The sequence below is a fragment of the Gorilla gorilla genome, chromosome 10, assembly GCF_029281585.2.
Source record: "Gorilla gorilla gorilla isolate KB3781 chromosome 10, NHGRI_mGorGor1-v2.1_pri, whole genome shotgun sequence".
In the NCBI taxonomy this organism is placed as follows: domain Eukaryota; kingdom Metazoa; phylum Chordata; class Mammalia; order Primates; family Hominidae; genus Gorilla; species Gorilla gorilla.
The window spans coordinates 122,138,811-122,159,665 of record NC_073234.2 but is presented as its reverse complement, the minus strand read 5'-3'; the positions used below and the strand labels follow the sequence as shown (position 1 = coordinate 122,159,665).

The window sequence follows — 20,855 nt, the reverse complement described above, 5'->3', positions numbered from 1 at the left end:
AAGTCAGACTTCCTACACCCTTTCATTTATTTAAGGGAGCTCTAGCTTTGAATTGTAAGAGACAGACTGGTCCGGTCACTCTCAGGTTTATTTTTTGCAGTGACTAAATCTGAAAGTTCATTCTTCCTTTTCCTTACTTTCTTTATATGAAAGCCAACTAATGGATTGTGGTCAAAAGATCAAACTAATTGACCATCAGAAAGTGAAATTCAACATCTGCTTTCTTTTTGTAGAACAATGTAGCTAAATATAAGGGGATGCTCTGTATATAATTTCAATCTTAAAAATCATGTTCAGGTATAAATATATTATGTAATAGCAAGTAAGAACTTGGCTTTAAATATAAATCTTTCAAAATGCAAATTGAGTTGTCAGGTTCTCATGCCTTTTAGTTAATATACTCACTACTCCCATTTCTGGAAATCTGTGGTTCTGAAATTCTCATAGATCCTAGACTCTTAATGTTTGAGAAAAACACCATCATTGTACTTCTATACCCCACTCCTTTCAGCCTCAGAATAAAAATACAGTGCTGGAGAAGAATTTGTTAATACTTATTAAGTATTCAGTAATGTTACTGTTCTGTTCCAGAAGTTTATTAGCATTTAAAGCACTGCACTTGAAATATCTTTACACCTAGTGATCATTAAAGCATAATGAACTAAGTACCAAGGGACCTCTTAATGGTGTTGGTATTGAAGAATAATATTCCCTATAAGAGCTGAAAGGTACCTGCCTTTGAGTGACACTAACCACTGTGCAAACTTAGGACACATCTCTGTGTATAGAAGAACTGGTCCCCTACAAACCTCTATCAGGCTGTAGGTACTATTTTTACTTAATCATTATTCAAGGCCAGGATGTGTGGCTTATACACATTTTAATTATTATTATATGACAAGATGATGGGGAACTGGATAAACACAGCCATATAAGACTACTTGGTTTTTTGCCCTGCCTACTTACACCCTAAGTATTCAGAATGTTTATACACACACACACACCCACACACACACACACACACACACAGGTCATGTCAAATGAAAAGTCAAAAGAAAGCAGGTCATTTCAATATTTTTTATTTGAGTGTGAAACCATTCATATCTTGCACAACTGTACAGATAAAACTATTTCCATTTTAGCTGTAGACACAATTATCACACTGAGTGGTGTGATCAAAGATTTTATTTACAGAACAGTTGCTGAAACATCCGATGTCATATTTCCATTTATTTCTTACCCATAGGGTAATAGGTCCACCATAATTGCTTGGTGCATTTTATAATACAGAAAGAAAACCTATATTAATCTCTAACAAACCTCACAAATTACTACAAATCTGACAGAAAAATGCCTACAAAAAATTCTCCAAAAGTACAATACATTTTTATTTCCACACATACACAGTATAGTATAGGCTCAAAGGCACGGCTTTGAATTTTTTTCTATCAAAGTGTCGGATATTATTATAGTTTTATGAAGGAACTGTGAAAGTCATTTTCACACTTGGTGCTTGGTAAGTTAAAGTTTGTTCCATCCAGTTTCACAAAGTTAACACAGCAGAGCTGAGTGTGATACTCAATGCCATAAATCCACATTCTCATAGAACTTAAAAAAAAAAAAAAACCCTCTCCTGCCTTTTGCTGACACTAGCCATTGTGCAAACTTAAGACAAATCCTTGTATGTAGAAGAACCAGTCTCCTACAAACCTCAATCAACTTAAGGCAATACAGAACAGACCTCTTCCTTCCCTCAAGACAGTGCTTACATTCCAAGACAATGCAGGTACTGTGACAGATGTGGGTATGACAGAAAATCTAGAGTTTCCAGATAGCTCCCCATTTAGCCCTGGTGCTCCAGGAAATAGGGATGGTACCACCAGGAAGAAGGGATGTGCAGAACACGTCTGAGGGCTGTTCCTTGTACAGTACAATGACAAGACAGATGGCAAGGTGAATGCTCTTGGTAAATTATGTGCCCATCCAAGAACACAAACCAGATTCTGTCTCCAGTATCCATCCTTCAAGACTAAAGAGATTTTGTCAACAGGAAAATCAGTAGCTTACTAGAAGTGGTTGCCAACACAAAGCAAAGTCATGGAACGGAGGGAAAAGGCACAGAATGGCCTGCCCGAGATAGTGCTCTACAGAAACAGTCAAGTCTGGCTTGGCTACAGAAACCCAGTCCCACTGACTTTTAGTAAGTCCTGTTTCTGAACTAAAGTTTATTCATCCCACATCGATCCCATCCTCATGTTCATTAGGAAAATGGGCACTTAGGAATAGCCCATGAGTTACAATGTATAGAGATAAAGTCTTCTGGGGGATGGGTGTTGGGTTTATTATTATTAATTATTATTATTAATATTAAATATGGATGCCTATGATAGCAGTCATTTAGCCCATCCTGTAGAGGCCTCTCCGTTGATGTAAGCAAAGCCAGGAAAGTGTTGCATGTGCTCATACTCAGAATTCCTGCGCGTTGTCAGAGGTGTATACATGTCACTAGAGTTTCCGTACCTCGTAGAATGCACAGACGGGCTTGTGTAGCACGTGTTGGCTGAGGGCACCTCTGGCCAGCGGGGAGTGACTGGGGTAGGATGCAGTCTGGGAGTACTGCTCATCAAACAAGGTTCCATCCGGGAAGTGGGGCTATTAAAAGGGTACTTGTTGAGGGGAAAGAAATTCCACAAAGTTAAAATTAGCTTGAGGTTGCATATACACAATATCAGTCATGTTTATAGTTTAAGTTAAATTTCTTAAGATGCTATTAATGAGAGTTGATGGAGAAGAATCACTGAACTTCTACAAGATCGAATATTGGTCTTAGGGAAGTCAACAGGAGAAATGCAAAAGATTTCATAGCCTGAGTTGGGCTGGTGTTTACTCATGCGGTTATACTGGCTTTCTGTTCCTAATCTACAATATCTTGGGAAGTCAAACCCAAAATGAGAAACAGCCACACCAGGAATACAGGAAAGTGTGTGTTTGTCACACACACACATACACTAGTAACTGCATGTCCAGATAAATAAATATGGATGTACAGATGGATGGTAGTGAGTTTTATCATTAGTTATGGAGATGTGATAGGTCCTAGTCTGTCAACCCAAGAGCATAACACTGCCAAGTAAAATACAATGATGTTATTAAAAATAACATTTTACAGTTGAATTCAATTATAAACTTCAGCCTAAAAGCAGGCTTTTGAAGAGGAAGCAAGTCAACAATTTCGAAGGTTATCATTAGTGCCTATCATTTAGAGAACATTTTTCTTTTTGGCTCACATTCACTGAACTCCTGGAAGATACACGAATAGGAATTGGGCTTGGTGTGAATGTGGAGGAAGGAGTCAAGAGAAACCAATTGAGAGGGGCGGGGAGGGGAGCTTTTGTGCAGGTCAGAGGAACAGGTGTTAGTAGCTACAAGAAGAGGGGAAGTAGTTCTAGAAAGGATTAGGAGTAAGAGAAGTTCTTCTGAAGTGCTTCTTCTTTTACATTCTTTTCTGTTACCAAGACAGCTATGCAAATGAGCCCCTGTTAGTAGGATCAGAGGGGAGGAAGGGGAGGAGCTATGGGCTCCCTTTGAGAGCTCCCAGTCTGCAGGCCAGTCAGCACAAAGATTTCTTTGCTGTGCTTAGGGCTACACCAGCAAGGACAGGAGCCAATCAACAAGGATGGCCAGAGCAGCGAGGAGGAGAGAGACTGTGTGAATGTATGAATTCTTCTGCTCCCCATCTGTCTTCCCTGACAGTTGGAAAGTGGAGGCCCAGGGGATTAGGTGGGAGGCTGCCTCCTGTGAGGGAGACAGACAGGCTGAAGCCTAGGCAGCAGGGAGAAGGGGTTATGACAACAATGGCTGCTCCCTGGAGTCTAGGTGGCTACAGGGAACTGCTCTCCCTCTGTGAGTGAGAGCCTAAGGGGAGCTGGGGAAGGCGCTTAGGCCCGAAGCATGCAAAGAGAACCAGCAATTCAGAGGTCAAGAAAGAGGGATCCCAATTTGAGTAGGGAGGGATTTTTCCCCCTATATAGGATGGCATGCCTTACATAGCAAAAGTACAGCCACTTCAGAACCAAAAGAACAGTTAGGAAAGAGGGAGAAGGGCGTAGGTGGTGTCTGGGAACTCAAGGGAGAAGGCACCAAGGGCTGTTGCCAAGGAGACCATGGACAGCACGCCAAGGCTTTCCTAATCCCAAATCAGATCAGAAACACTGGCGCATACCCCTGTGCTCTGCATCATGGGAACCTACAGGATGCTGTTTGTGTGGCAGCAGTGGTGGACCCTCAGGCCTGCACAGTGGGATTCTAGCACAGGAACCTCTCTAAATCCCAGTGAGACCATAGTAAGATTGGGCCCTGTCCCAAAGAACAAGATCCCAGGTGTATTAAACAGATAACATTAGGAACTATTACTACAAAACAATCCTTACTTTTTCAAAAAGGTTGCTTGCCCCACCTGATCTTCTCTCAAGTCAACTCCTGGGTATCACCTCACCTCCTGGCACTCTCCCTGGCACAGAGGCCTCCCTTCTGGTCCCATGGCATGCCAAGCTGGTTCCCATCTCAGGGAACTCTGTCCTACCTGTGTTCCTTCTACCTAGAACCTTCTCTACCACCCCTACCCCTGGCTCCTGCCATGCCTGCCCTTTTGTCATTCTTTAGATCTCAGCTTAAATGTCACCTCCTCGGAGAGACTTTTCTGGAATCCTATCTCAAGAACCTAAACACCCCAGCCTGTGCCTCTCGGGCCGGGGCCTTACCATCCTGCCTGGCAGCTAGCTAGGTCTTTCTTTTGGCTTATATTCATATGCTCCTGATGGGGCTTTGCTGTGTTCAACACCATGTTCCCAACATCTGGCATGGTGCCTAGCACCTAGCAGGTGCTAAATAATAGTTGGCAAATGAACATTGGGACGTTACTACTAGAAAGAATTTTAGGGATTCTGTGATCCAACCCCATGTTGTACAGATGAGAAAGCCAGGCCCCATGAGATCAAGTGTCCTGCCCAAAGTCACACAGCAAGCTAGTGGAAGAGCTGGCATAGAAACCCAGTTGGGGAGCATGCTTTCCCCACATTGATATGACCGTCCCAAAGGAGGCTGACCTGCCACTGCCAAGTTACCCAGGAGCAGGAGAGCACTCCCTTTTTGGAGGCCAGCCCATTAGACTTTAATCCCTCTGCTCCTCTTCCTTCACTAAGCTGCCTCTTCCCCGACAGAGCTCTGGGGCCTTAGAATTCTCAGCTGGCCTCAGCTTGCTGGTTCCGACAGAGTCCCCCTTGCCTTGGCTCATGTAGGTAAAATGTCACAGAATGGACTTGGGCTCTTTTCCACAGAACCCGAGAGAGTGTGGCTTTTGTGCCTAGTCAAGGACCCTCGACACAGCTGTGCTCAGAAGTTGTGTCATAGACTGAAAAGAGTAATTGCCTGGAAACAAGACTGGCTGAAAATATCTCTAATGTGACAATAAAATTCTGTTACCACAGAATCCAGCATGGAAAATTCTGTCCCGTTAGGTCAGCTAATTGCAAATGAGTCAGTGACTCGTTTTCCCTGTAGTGAAGAGACCATTGAAAGACCAGTTAGCTGAAGTGCTCACTGCCTTGGCCTGGTCATTAACATGACCAATGAAGCTTCTATTTAGTCTGGTGGGAGTGGCAGAGGCTGGCCCGTGGCACCCGCCTCACCTCTCACACTTTACATCCGGTTTCATACAGGGTCCTTAAGCATGCTGGGCACAAACTCCAGGGTCCAGAGATCTCTGTCTGGAATAAGGCACCTTTTGTTGAGGGCCCATAACAGGAAGTTAACCATTCTTTGGATCAAATCATATGCTGTTGCTACTGATTTTAAAAAGGACATAAGTCACCAGTTTACCATCCCTTGAAAGGACTGTATGAGAGGTGCCTGTGTGCACATGTGTGTGCCTGCACACACAGTCCAACGTTCATCAGATGCCTATGGCATAAGCCCATCTCAGCTGTGATTGACTCTTGCTCTCTTTGGAACCATATTAGGAAGATCTATTTTGAGAAATGACTCTCCACACCAAGGGCTGACTTTCCTACACATGGAGAGGGAAGAAAGAGCCCTTTATTCCTGACCCCTTACCAAATGAGCTGCTACTTGAACAAGGGGTGAAAGGTGGCCCAGTCAGGAGCACAAACTGTTTTCCTATGAAAGGCGGCTCTCACTGCACCAAAGTACTGCCAGAGGGCTCACCCCTAGCCTCTTAGCTTCTTCTGGAGAAGGATGTAGCTCCCAAAAAATCTTTGTCAGACAGTCCACATCTGCTGAGCTTTTTTTTTTTTTTTTTTTTTTTTTTTTTGAGACAGGGTCTTGCCCTGTCACCCAGGCTGGAGTGCAGTGGGGTGATTTCAGCTCACTCCAACCTGTGCCTCCCAGGCTTAAGTGATCCTCCCACCTGAGCCTCTCAAGTAGCTGGGACTACAGGCATGTGCCACCACTCCCAGATAATTTTTAAATTTTTTGTAGAGATGAGGTCTCACTACATTGCCTAGGCTGATCTCGAACTTTTGGGCTCAAACGGTCATCCCACTGGAACTCCTGGGCTCCCAGCCTCCCCAAGTGTTGGGATTACAAGTGTGAGCCACCATCCCTCTGCTGCTGAGCCTTTAGAGTCAGGATTAGTTAAGTTATTACATGTGAAACACTTAGAACTCCTATGTAGTAAGTTTTCAAAAAGTGTTAGCTGTTATTAATGTTCTTTTTAGAATCACAGGGTCATGGTCCATTAATGATAGGAAGAGCCTTAGTGACTGACCATCTGGTTCTACCTCTGGGTTTACAGATGAAATAATTAAGGTCAAGAGAAGGGAAATGATCTACTGCAGTCACACAGCAACTTAGTACCAGAGTAAGAATCCAGTCATTCATTCATTTCATTGACAAGTATTTACTGAGCACTCACTGAGGGCCAAGTTCGGTGCTAGGCCATGGGAATATAATGGGGAGAGAAAAAGGACTTGGTCCTTGCTTTCACAGAGCTAGTACAGTGAGGGAGACAGATCTTAATTATAAAATTACCCTAAATATAATATTATAACTATGGTGTTACAAACGATAATAATAAAATGTGTTAACTATGAGCCAGGCCCTGTTCCGACCTTTATTAACTCACTTGACCCTCACTGCAACCCTGTGAAATAGATACCATAATTATCCTCATTTTTCAGATGAGAAAATTGAGGCACAGGGCTAATTGGAGGCAAAGCTGGGATTTGAACCCAGGGAGCCTGGCTCTACAGTCAGAGATCTTACAACACTATCATTGATTGATTTTTTTTTTTCTTTTTGGCCCAAGACACCAACCCAAAGTACAGTGCCCTAAGCAAACTTTGTAGCACCCAGTGGTCCTGGGTTGGTTTGAGCCAGACCACTTAAGATTCTGTGAGAGGGGGTGATTAGTTGATAAGGCTGGGCCTCTGCCTTTCAGATGAGAAATAAGGGACAGCTTTCCAGTCTAAGTGTGATCAAATGGCTTTTGAGCTCAAGGTCCCCAGTTCCACTATGGCTGCTTGACAGGGTAGAGGTTCTATGAACATGTATTGAATGAGGCTCAGAAAGATTTTGTAGCTATGTACTTGGTCTGGTTTATTTTCTCCTTTTGGTTGGGCCTGGGAATGGGGAACCTGGAAAGAGGCAGCTTACTTTGATGTGAACAAGTGCAGCACAGTTGCAATGTTTTTCCAAAATAATTCAAACCTCACGCTGTGAAACCTCATTCATCTGGACTCACTAAGTCAGAAGTTACAAGAATCTAAGCAGGGCTGGGAGGTTTACCTTTGTAGTACCCAGGAAGAAAGTAGGTATTGTGCAAATAAGTAGTGTAAACAAGGGCATACACATATTCTATTTTGAAAACAAATGACTTAAAATTATTTTGAGCATATAAATGCTGGGAAACCTACAATTACTGCACTTCAAAGATGTATCAGCCCTCTAAGGCAAATCTAGCTGGCATTTATTTGCAGTAATTTCAATTACTTTTGTGCTGATGACCAATTGCATTTCTCCAACCATATTGTATACTTGCAATTTGTCTTCCAATTCAGACTGTCCTTTTCCCTGGTGAGTCTGATGTAGTGAAGTGTGATATTCAGTTACTCAGAATTGGAACAGCTTGACCCCTGCTCTGGAAAGCTAAAACTAATTAGCCCTGCAGTGGATTTTCTCTATGCTGAACCTTAAACCAAAGAACCAATAAAGGAAAGAAATAAGGTTATCTTGGGGTGTGTGCTTCTCTTTGGCAACTTGAAACTTACTGAGAATAGCAGCAGTAACCTCTTGAATTCACCTTCCACTCTCCGAAACAGTAGTATTAAGTACCACTGGTTTAGCATTGGAATTGAGAGCTGGAGGATTTGCATTTGAGTCTGCTTTGTCCCTTACTGGATGCATGACCTGGGGCACATTACCTTCTGAGGCAGTCTACTTATCTTTAAAAACTGAGGGAAAAGTCTAGGTGTGGTGGTTCACGCCTGTAACCCTAGCACTTTGGGAGGCCAAGGCAGGAGGATCACTGGAGCCCAGGAGTTCGAGACATGTCTGGTCAACATGGCGAGACTTTGTCTCTACAAAAACACAAAAATCAGCTGGGCTTGGTGGCATGTGCCTATAGTCCCAGGTACTTGGGAGGCTGAGGTGGGAGGATCACTTGAGCCCAGGAGGTAGAGGTTGCAGTGAGCCAAGATTGCGCAGCTGCACTCCAGCCTGGGTGACAGAGTGAGATCCTATCTCCAAAAATGCCTTCTTCCCAAGGTTGTTAGGGCAATTAAGTGAGTCTGTATATTTAAATATGCCTAGAACAGTGCTCTGAATAAATGTTAATGAAAAACAAAACAAAGGATACTTTGTCTTTAGACAGTACCTTCCCCCAGAGAGGTATATTTTGAACACTGACCTCACTCATCAACCTGGGTAGAGACTGATATAATTAATTTCTTCCCACCCCATTTTACAGATGGAGACTAAGGCATAAACCATGAAGTGTGGAGTGTGTGTATATTGAGGGGAGTGTCAGAGGCACTCGTCTAAGAGTCACAAGGCATGGTGGCGAAGAGCCTGGCCTAGGACCCTTTGGACTCTCACACCTTGTCTGGATTAAAAGGGCTCTTCCGTGGGCTTTCACTTGTCCTTGGGCCATTCTATTAAGACCAGATATTAAATGGCAGTGTTCCAGTTGGGGACTGTTGTGGCTTCCAGAGCAGGACCTCATAGGCCTTGAGGAGACCTTGGCTTCTTTTTATGGCAATGGCTTTAAAAATATCACCCCAGAAAACCAGCTCCTGCCATTTCATGAGGGGGAATGAGGAAGTGAAGAAGGAGGGAAGACAATGCCCAGAGCTATGGCTTGATGATGCTGTCTCCCACTGGAGCATAAGCTCTACCAAAGCAGGCATGCTCTGTCTCCTTCTCACTGTACTCCCAGTGGCTAGTGCAGTGCTTGCACATAGTAGTTACCCAGAAGCCATTTGAGAAATAAATGAATGAATGAATGAGATGCTTGGAGTGTGCAGAGTGATCTAGGCTGTTGCAGCCATTCTCAGTCATGCAGTGGATCACAGTGAGGAGCACAGAGTGCTCCCAAGAGACGGAGCTCCTAAGGAGCTGGCATCTCTGTGTGACGCAGTTGGAGACCTATAATGAATGCCCCAGGTGATGATTTAGTGGAATCAACTTCTTGGCTTGTTTGGGGATTAAACCAGGGCTCCCCTTGGTACTGCAGATGGAAATCAAAACAAACACCTGTTTGCCCAGAATGCCCATGTGTTGTGGATACATTCTCCTTGGTGCCCTCCCTCAGAGACAAGTCTTTGTGCTAACAGCTGATGTAATTACAGCCTCCACGCTAGCGTCAGTCCTGCCATCTCATTCCTAAACTTCTACAAGTTCTTTGGAGCAGAGCCCCCTGCCTCCACCAGTCCCCCTTGGTTCATTTTGTGGGGGCCCTGAGAGCTCTCTTTCTTAATCATAGCTCTGATCTTACCACTCCGTAGCTTCCTGTGCCTGCAGAATAGAGTGAGTGTGCTCGGCACACCATACTATTGTTCATGCTGACGCCACCTCCCATGTACTCATCTGCTCAGTGTACACTTAGTGAATGCCTGCATCTGAGAGGCGGCAGGGGGTGGTGCCTGAGAGCTTGGACAGGAGTCACAGCGCCTGGGTTCAACCCCTCAGGCAGGTTACTGTGAGTCTCACTTCCTCTTCTGCAGGGGTTATCTAAGGGATGTGGAGAGTGCTCAGCGCAGAGCCTGGCATACAACACATGTTCAGGAGAAGGTAGCTCCTCTTTCTGATAGGTGCCAAGTGCTCTGACCTGAGGATACTGGACTTCATCTTTGCCTTCAGGGAGCTTAGGGTCTCCGTGCGTGTCAGACAGGAAAGTTGGTGATGATAACGGTGTGAGAAATGCTACTGAGAGAGGAAACCCAGGGAGTGGCACCTAATAAGGTCCTGGAGGACTCAAGGGGGTACTTTCAGGAATGCCACAAAGACGGCAGTATGATTGCCATGAATGCCCATCATGAATGCCCAGCCGAAGAGATTGGGGAAGAGACACCCAGCCAGAGGGAACAATTTCTGCAAAGACATGGAGGAACTCGGCACATCCAAGACAACCAGATGTGGACTGGCATGGCTGCGGGGAGGGAGGGAGTTTGTGAGTAGGCCAGAAAGGTAACCAGTCTTAAGAGACATACTAAAGAATTGAACTTGTCCTGGAAAGCAATGATGTGCCAAAGACAGGGAAAGTGTCACGGTCAGTTGGGTTTTTTTCGAAAGCCTCCTCTAGCAGCAGTGTAGGGGGTGGACCAGAGATGGGGCACATTTTAGAGGCATAGAGACCACCAGGAAGCCTTCTGTCTTCATCTAAGTTGGATATGATAAAGGCCTGAGCTGAGACGAGCACAGAGGGCATACAGAGATACTTAGGATGTAGAGTGGAACTGGCCACCAGTCGGATCAGAGCCAATGCACAGGGAAGTGTTAGACAGGTAGAGGGTCCAGCGGTGGTTTCCCAAATGCAGCCAAGTGCAATGGCCTGTCTATTCCCCGCAGGCCACAGAGGGCTGATTTGGCTTATTAGACAGTGAGGAGCCCAAGGAGATGTAGGGCCTGAGAGTGATTTGAAAAGGGATCCATTTCAGGAGGATTCTTCAGCTTAAGATTACCTGTGCGGGCTGGATGAAAAGAGCAGACACGGGACACCCCAAGGCCAGTTAAAATGATGTTGAGAGACCAGTCCTGACAAGACTCCATGAGGGTCTGCACCAGGAGAGTGGTGATGGGAAAGGAGACCCAAGGCCCAGGGTGAGGGTAGCTGCCCGAAAAAGGGCAGCAGGCATGCAGCCAATTAGATCTTGGCATGAAGAGGTCAAAGAGGGGATAGAATGAAAAAAAAAAAAACTGTTTAGTGACCAGGTGTGTGAGAGCAAATGGAGCATGAACACTGGCCGAGCACCCACTGTGGGTCAGCCATTGGAGGCCAGAAATGACACTGATGAAAAGACTGTCCTACAGTAACCAAAACAGCATGGTACTGGTACCAAAACAGAGATATAGATCAATGGAACAGAACAGAGCTCTCAGAAATAACGCCACATATCTACAACTATCTGATCTTTGACAAACCTGAGAAAAACAAGCAATGGGGAAAGGATTCCCTATTTAATAAATGGTGCTGGGAAAACTGGCTAGCCATATGTAGAAAGCTGAAACTGGATCCCTTCCTTACACCTTATACAAAAATCAATTCAAGATGGATTAAAGACTTAAACGTTAGACCTAAAACCATAAAAACCCTAGAAGAAAACCTAGGCATTACCATTCAGGACGTAGGCATGGGCAAGGACTTCATGTCTAAAACACCAAAAGCAATGGCAACAAAAGACAAAATAGACAAATGGGATCTAATTAAACTAAAGAGCTTCTGCACAGCAAAAGAAACTACCATCAGAGTGAACAGGCAACCTACAAAATGGGGAAAATTTTCGCAACCTACTCATCTGACAAAGGGCTAATATCCAGAATCTACAATGAACTCAAACAAATTTACAAGAAAAAAACAAACAACCCCATCAAAAAGTGGGCGAAGGACATGAACAGACACTTCTCAAAAGAAGACATTTATGCAGCCAAGAAACACATGAAAAAATGCTCACCATCACTGGCCATCAGAGAAATGCAAATCAAAACCACAATGAGATATCATCTCACACCAGTTAGAATGGCAGTCATTAAAAAGTCAGGAAACAACAGGTGCTGGAGAGGATGTGGAGAAATAGGAACACTTTTACACTGTTGGTGGGACTGTAAACTAGTTCAACCATTGTGGAAGTCAGTGTGGCGATTCCTCAGGGATCTAGAACTAGAAATACCATTTGACCCAGCCATCCCATTACTGGGTATATACCCAAAGGATTATAAATCATGCTGCTATAAAGACACATGCACACGTATGTTTATTGCGGCATTATTCACAATAGCAAAGACTTGGAACCAACCCAAATGTCCAACAATGATAGACTGGATTAAGAAAATGTGGCACATATACACCATGGAATACTATGCAGCCATAAAAAATGATGAGTTCATGTCCTTTGTAGGGACATGGATGAAATTGGAAATCATCATTCTCAGTAAACTATCGCAAGAACGAAAAACCAAACACCGCATGTTCTCACTCATAGGTGGGAATTGAACAATGAGATCACATGGACACAGGAAGGGGAACATCACACTCTGGGGACTGTTGTGGGGTGGGGGGAGGGGGGAGGGATAGCATTGGGAGATATACCTAATGCTAGATGAGGAGTTAGTGGGTGCAGCACACCAGCATGGCACATGTATACATATGTAACTAACCTGCACAATGTGCACATGTACCCTAAAACTTAAAGTATAATAATAAAAATAAATAAATAAATAAATAAAGACTGTCGTCTCCTTGGGGACACACATGCTGCACACACAGTATGCATAACAGTTTATGAACTGTGTTAACCAGATTTGGCACCAAATATACCAAGGCCTGGCCAAGAAACCAGGACCACTGACTCACCTGTGCAGAGCTCCTGTGGTAAGGGGCATAGTGGAGTGGCCCAGAGATAGCTGTGTCATGAGGGAGGGCCGGATACTGGCTCTGCATGGGGTGAGGATGCTGGTTGCCATAGCTCCCATAGTTATAGCTTCCTGCGTATCTAAAATGCATCAAGCACATTGAATAGTGTGAGTAATAGCAAGAACAGATCAGTTTGACACCTTTTTAAAAACCTCATCTATTTTTTTCCTTTTTCTTCTTTTCTCTCTTTTCTTTTCTTCCCCCCCTTCACCCCCAATCCCATTTTTCTTTCTTTCATCTGGTTTTTTTTTTTTTTTTTTGAGTCAGGGTCTCATTCTGTTGCCCAGGCTGGAGTGCAGTGGCATGATCTTGGCTCACTGCAACCTCCGCCTCCTGGGTTCAAATGATTCTCCTGCCTCAGCCTCCTGAGTAGCTGAGATTACAGGCGTGTGCCACCATGCCCGGCTAATTTTTATATTTTTAATAGAGATGGGGTTTCACCATGTTGGCCAGGCTGGTCTCAAATTCCTGACATCAGGTGATCCACCCACCTTGGCCTCCCAAAATGCTGGGATTACAGGCATGAGCTACCATGTCTGGCCTCTTCTTTTTGATTCTTACCATTTCCACTCTTGTGGCCTTGTTATGGTTAACTTAAAACCCCAGGTTGATTTTCCTTCTCCCTCAACACCTAGAACATACCTCCCTTACCCCCCAGCCAGCGTTCAGGGATGAAATCTAGCCCTGAGCCAAACATCATTAGTGATGGAAACCTCTACTCATGCTGTGTTTAAAACCCCTGTTGTATCCTGAAATCAAATAGGGATAACAAAAAAGAAACCACTGTGAGATTTATGTTTTTGTATCACTCAGGCCTCTGCTTCCACATCATGGGGAAGGATGTAGTGGGTTTCTGTTAAGCTGTCTCCTGGGGGGAAAGCACCATGGCGTGTTCAAACAGGCATCAAAGACCCTGGTTCTAAGTCAGGCTCCACGACTTTCTAGCTGTGTGACTTTCATGACCCTGTTTCTCACATCCATAAAAATGCTGCACACGGTCATTCTGAGGATCGTATGTGTGAACACACTCCATAAACCAGAAAGTCCTGTGTAGACGTAGCCTATTATTATCACTGTTCTTCTTAGTAAAATCTTTATGGCAAAGATGCTGACCTATGACCATGTGAGTATTTTTTCTGCTATTTCTGCTGAATCAAAAATCTCTCTGAAACAGAGTTTTCAGAGTCTATTCTAAATGTGTGGAAATACTCTCAAAGGCCCCCTGAGAAAATAATGGTTGCCCGACTGACTGCTCGGGGGCACTTGAACCTATGGAAAAGTACACCAACATCCAGGCCTGTGCCCACCGTCAGGTCACCGCTGTGCTGCATTATGCTGGGCCAACTGTGGAAGGGACCTGAGAAATCCTCCCCCTCCTCCCCTCATGTCCCCCACAACTGGTCCGTTGGAACCTGGCCTGTGAGTGGTAAGGCCCACTGCACCACATGGTAGGATCTCTCTTTTTTTTTTTTTTTTTTTTTGAGTTGGAGTATATCGCTCTATTCTCCAGGCTGGAATGCAGTGGCGCGATCTCAGCTTACTGCAACCTCCGCCTCCTGGGTTCATGCAATTCTCCTGCCTCAGTCTCCTAAGTAGCTGGGGCTACAGGCACCCACCATGCCCAGCTAATTTTTCTTTTCTTTTTTTTTTTTTTTTTGAGATGAAGTCTCCCTCTGTCGCCAGGCTGGAGTGCAGTGGCACAATCTCAGCTCACTGCAACCTCCACCTCCTGGGTTCAAGCATTGTCCTGCCGCAGCCTCACGAGTAGTTGGGACTACAGGCGCGTGCCACTACGTCCAGCTAATTTTTGTATTTTTAGTAGAGATGGAGTTTCACCATGTTCGCCAGGATGATTTCGATCTCCTGACCTCGTGATCCACCCCGCCTTGGCCTCCCAAAGTGCTGGGATTACAGGTGTGAGCCACTGCGCCCAGCCCATTTTTGTATTTTTAGTAGGGAGATGGGGTTTCATCATGTTAGCCAGGCTGGTCTCGAACTCCTGACCACAAGTGATCCACCCACCTCGGCCTTCCAAAGTGCTGGGATTACAGGTGTGAGCCACTGTGCCCGGCAGGATCTCTTGTTAATATCATAAGTGCTTTTCAGATCACTGCTCATTAGACATTGTAAGGTTAGTGTCTTTTGATAAAGACAGTGCATAACGGCAAAGAGCTAGGAGGATTCAAGTAACACTTTTGTATGGATTTGTAGTTCATTCATCACAGCAACATCACTCCACATATTTGAAAAAGAAAAAAATATGGGCAAAACAAATGATGCATTTTTCCAGGGCATAAAACACCACTAGAACCTATGGGAAATCCCCCGAACCTCATGAATAACTGCAGCCTAAAGGGACCTCCAGCCCTCAGGTGGGGAAGCCCTTCTCTAAATGGAATCATAAAAGACTTGAACCTAAGATGAAGCTCTGTAATTCTGCAAAGTGTACAAAGAGACACCCAGGGGAACTGCTGAAAGGGGTTTTCAGCTGAGGCGTTAAAGGAGTAAAGAGGGAGGAACACAGGCTTTGGAGTCAGACATTTGCTAAGTTTAGGCCCTACCATGTGCCAGCTGTGTGACCTTGGGGAATGGAAGATAACCAAACAAGTTTCAATTTCCTCATCTAAAATGGGGTCACTAACACCTTCTTACCTACCTACCTACCCTGGTTGTTGTGGGGATTACACAATACAGTGCTCAGGATATTGTGGGAACTCAGCAAAGGGTAGCACCCTTCCTGTTCTTTGAGAAAATAGCTGCTAAGGAAACCCCTCTTTAGATCTTTTTTCTTTTTCTTTTTTTTTTTTTTTTTTAAGACGGCGTCTCGCTCTGTCACCCAGGCTGGAGTTCAGTGGTGCGATCTCAGCTCACTGCAACCTCTGCCTCTCAGGTTCAAGCAATTCTCCCACCTCAGCCTCCCAAGTAGCAGGGATTATAGGTGTAAGCCACTATGCCTGGCTAATTTTTGTATTTTTAGTACAGACAGGGTTTCACCACGTTGGCCAGGCTGGTCTCGAACTCCTGACTTCAAGGCCTACCTCGGCCTCCCAAAGTGCTGGGATTACAGGGTGTGAGCTGCTGTGCCCAGCCTCTTTAGATCAAATTTTAAAAGTCCGGCAGCATCCCTGGAAAGTTACCTACCCATGTTCCTCTCTGTGGGGATAAACTGGTATCCTGTGTGTGACGGAGGAAGAAGGCACATGAGTGTTCCTCATACAGGGCAGCTGTTGGGAGTTCTCAGCTGGGGACCCAGCAGCCGTCGTCACTGTGTATGTTAGAGACCACGTGTAAGACTGCATTGCTCCTGCAGAGACAAATTAAGACGTCTTGATCATTAACAGTTCTCATATCCCTTGTTCTTCCTTACTTTAGTGGCTTCCCTTTGTTCTTAAGTTGAAGGCCAAAATCTTTATAAGACATGTATCTCTGACTCTGCTGAGCTCACCAGAGGCATCCCCCATCCCCTGTCTTTGTTTTGTCTGGTCCAGCCACAGTATCTTTCATTGTCTCCAGAGTACCACAATTCCCAGCACCTCAGGGCCTTTGCACGTGCTGTTTCTGCTGCCTTATTACCCACTCATTCTTCCTCTCACAGTCCAAAAAGCTGTCCTCTCCTAACCCCAGACTAGGCCAGATCCCTCACTGTACTGTAGGCCTAAGTGGTGCCTACTGCAATTTGTAATCCTACACCCATTAGTGAATGTGATTAGATTAATGGCCCCCTCACCAGACAGAAAGCACCATGAGGGTAGGGGCCTGGCCTATTTTGGCCACCAATGGATTCCCAGTGCTTAGTACAGATCCTGACTGCCAAAACACTCAATAAAAATTTTAGAAGGGAGAAAAGGGAAGGGAAGGATAGGAAGAAAGGAAGGGAGGGCGAGAAGGAAAAGGAGAGCCTGGGGAAATACAGCCCAGATAGGCACTGCAAATTAACTTTTCAGCGCTCAACTCAACAGGTGTTAAGGATCCAACAAATTGCTTTAAGCAAACATAAGTAGATTACTGGGCTCTGCCAGCTCAGGTCTTTTTGAAGATTATTAGACAGTGACCTGGACAGTGACCTATTCCATACAAATTATGAATTCCCTTTGTCTATTTTTTAATTTAATTGGATACCTTGAAAGTGCTAAAGACTGGGGGATAAAAACCTGACAAAATTAAATGCTTAATATTTTATGAGATGGTTAGTTTTTTTTTTTTGGAGACAAGCTCTCACTCTGTCACCCACGCTGGAGTGCAATGACATGATCATGGCCCTCACTGCAGCCTTGACCTCCCGGGCTCAAGGGATCCTTCCACCTTAGCCTCCCAAGTAGTTGGAACTACAGGTATGTACCACCATGCCCAGCTAATTTTTAATTTTTTTTTTTTTTTGAGATGGAGTCTCACTCTGTCGCCTAGGCTGGAGTGCAGTGGCATAATCTCAGCTCACTGCAACCTCCACCTCCTGGGTTCAAGTGATTCTCCGGCCTCAGCCTCCTGAGTAGCTGGGATTACAGGTGCACACCACCATGCCTGGCTAATTTTTGTATTTTTAGTAGAGACAGGGTTTCACCATGTTGGTCAGGCAGGTCTCGAACTCCTAACCTTGTGACCCACCCACCTTTGCCTTCCAAAGTACTGGGATTACAGGCATGAGCCACCGCGCCTGGCCTTTAAATTTTTTATAGACACAGGGTCTCACTATGTTCCCCAGGCTGGTCTTGAACTCCAGGTCTCAAGTGATCCTCCCACCTCGGCCTTCCAAAGTGCTAGGATTAGAGGCGTGAGCCACCGCGCCTGGCCTTTAAATTTTTTATAGACACAGGGTCTCACTATGTTCCCCAGGCTGGTCTTGAACTCCAGGTCTCAAGTGATCCTCCCACCTCGGCCTTCCAAAGTGCTAGGATTAGAGGCATGAGCCACCGCTCCTGGGCTAGAATTTTTTTTAATGATAATTTGATAAATCATTAATAGCAATACTAAACTCATCAGACAACTTAATTTCTGATAAATTTTAAAATATGTTAGTATGGTGGAAATAATTAAACTTGTTTTAGAAGGCAGAGGGAATGGGATTCAACATCCCCCTTTAGGTACATGGAAAACATGAAAGAATTTAAGGGAGGACATTTTTAAGGTGAAGTAAAAGAGAAAATTTGATCTCCCATTCCGTATTTTCTGCAGCAGACCATTTCTATCTAAAAATTCCTCTGGAAAGATAAAGGAAAGGTTTTCACTTTAAAAATTAGTCCATTCCATCCCAGGGACTTTGCAAATAGCATATGAGAGGAGCTGCATTGATATGGAGTAGTGGGAGGAAGCAGAGTTGGTGGATCAGCGCTGTGCCAGTTATGTGACAGAGACTCGGTAAGGAATACCCTTGAAGAAATGTGGAAATGGTGTCCTATTTTAAATACATTGCTTATTGTTAAAAGAACCCTTTGGTGAGCCCTTTCATAAATTGAAGAATCTTTTAGAATGCAAATAATGTCCTTTGTTGTAATGAGGTGACAAAGATTTATTCTAAGAGTATGAAAGGAGACACCATTATTGAGCATCTCTTACAGACCATGCACTGTGCTAAGTGCTTGTCACACACCCTTAAAAGAACGTTATCCCCCATTTATAGATGAGGAAACTGATGGTTAAATCCAAAAGAATTTAAGGGAGTGTATAGCAATATAAAAGATTCGAGACAATAAAATGGAAGTGGGAATGAAAGAAGAAAGAAAAGCAGAATTGGAGGCAAAAAATGCAATTCAGAATGAGGTGAAACATGCCGCCCAAATTCTTCCTATATGTGAACTTTAAACTTAGATATGAGTTTTCCAGGAGCCAGTGCTCCTGGAAGCCTGAATAGTTAGGAGCACTAAGACTGACGATTGCTCAGGAGTTTACTGTCCTCCAAATTCAGAGCAAACAGCAATATCTTTAACTATGAACTGTTCAACAATGTCCTCAACACCCTTACAATGGACTTCATCTTGATTCTAAGGACGGTTCCTTTTGTCAACACTAACTGCAGGCTAATGGCATCACACAAAAGTCTAGTTCAAGGAAACTTAGAATGTTAAATAACTTGCCCAAGGTCCCAGAGTGAGTGGGTGGTTCAGTTGGGCTGTGAACCCACACACTTTCTGCCACAAACTTTCTACTCTCTACCGTTGTGTCTCTTTGCTCTGGGTTCTGGTTCTGCCAGGTACTAGCTATAAGATCTTGGGCAAGCCTGTTAAACTTTATGAGCTTCTGTTTCATCATCTTTAAAACAGGAGTAATAATATCTATCTTGCAGTACTGTTGTGAGATAATATATGTCAGAGAGTTTGGCACGTGGTAGGCTTTTAATGGTATGCAAACACTCTTCATTATGAATTCAGGTATTCTTACATGAGAACTTCTTAAAATAGATATTTCTGTATTTCTCATTTCAGACCCCAGGGAAGAAAGGCAAGTTTCTTGGGTGAGATTCTATTACCAGGGATGAAACATTTGAATAGCAACAGTAATTTAGCCAATTACGGCAAATTTCTAAACATGTTTTTCTATAAAATTACTAGTGTCCTTACTCACCAGCACAGCTGAAAGTACCCCTTCCTGCTTTGCACATCTATTCCATATTCTTCCCCCAAAAGATAATGACTTTAGCAGGCTACATGTTAGGCTTGATTTATAAGTACAAGAAAATGGGAAGGGAAGATCCCCAAAATGATCACAACTCAGATGACTGGATTATGCATAATTGCCCTCCTCTATGTTTTGAACTTCATGTGAAATTATATTACTGTTAACAGTTTTTTAAAATGTCATGTTTATTAAAATGGGTTATCACTGAGTGGTGGGATTGAGGAGAGTTTTACAGTGTTTTCCCTTATTTTACTTATCTGTATTTTTCTGTAAAGAATGTGTATTGCCTCCGTAAAAAGAAAAACATTAATACATTAAACAAAGTTTAGAATTGGAAATGGAATCAGAAAGGGTGAGAAGTTTGGGAGAACAATGAACCAGCCACAACAAGCAAGTAATTAACCCTTGAAGCCTCTGGGACCTCAGGCGAGCACAGCGAGGTCAGTGGATATTTAAACGGGGCAGCCAAGGAAACCAAAGCATGTTTTTTTCCAAGCAGTGGGAAGAAGTCATGATAATAGCCATCACCTGAGAGAATGCAACAGCAGTTACTTTTGTGTGAGCCCCGGAGCACAGCAACTGTTCCTTATTCATCTCTGTATCCCCAACAGAGGGTGTGCCAAATAGTAGGTGTTCAGTAAATTTTCGTTCCATTGAATTTGTTGTTGAAGGAGTAAATGCTGCTAGAAATAGACGTTATCAAACAAAAAGCTAGTGGAACTCTTGGAAAAATGGGCTCCTGTGGTCTGGGGAACAAAACCCCTAAATGGCCATGTGCCAGCAATCTAACACATCCACTCAGGCAGGCTTAAGCAGATTAACACCTACTGGCTTGGGTGAGAAACCCTTTTTGCCTGGGGAGCAGAAAAGAACACCCCTTGAATTCCCTTTCCTACCAGTGAGACCTCCAGTGAGAATTGCTGCTGCTGCTTTTCTAAGGAAGCTAATAAAAGAAAATCTGCGCAGCTTACAGTTTGTGCTTAGTTTTTAAGACAATTCTAATGCTTTTTGTCGGTAAAACAATAGCAAATCTTCCCTATTTGTTCAATTCCCATATTTTTCTCTTATTCCCCCCTCCCCTCCTCACATTTCTATTTATTTA

The 20,855-nt window shown here is 44.1% G+C and overlaps 1 protein-coding gene across 7 annotated transcripts in view; it reads right to left on the bottom strand.

Annotated features, from left to right (window-relative positions):
* Nucleotides 1–1,063: 1,063 nt before the first annotated feature.
* The window catches only part of RFX4 (regulatory factor X4), a 179,250-nt gene continuing 159,458 nt past the window's right edge, over nt 1,064–20,855 (bottom strand). For all 7 annotated transcript variants that reach the window (XM_004053812.4, XM_055358941.2, XM_055358942.2 and 4 more), the window contains 3 exons: nt 16,286–16,448; nt 13,085–13,223; nt 1,064–2,666 (listed from right to left, as the gene is read on the bottom strand). In XM_004053812.4, the coding sequence (XP_004053860.2) occupies nt 2,394–2,666; nt 13,085–13,223; nt 16,286–16,448 (575 nt within the window). In that variant the 3' untranslated portion in view covers nt 1,064–2,393. The remainder of the gene's footprint in view (nt 2,667–13,084; nt 13,224–16,285; nt 16,449–20,855) is intronic.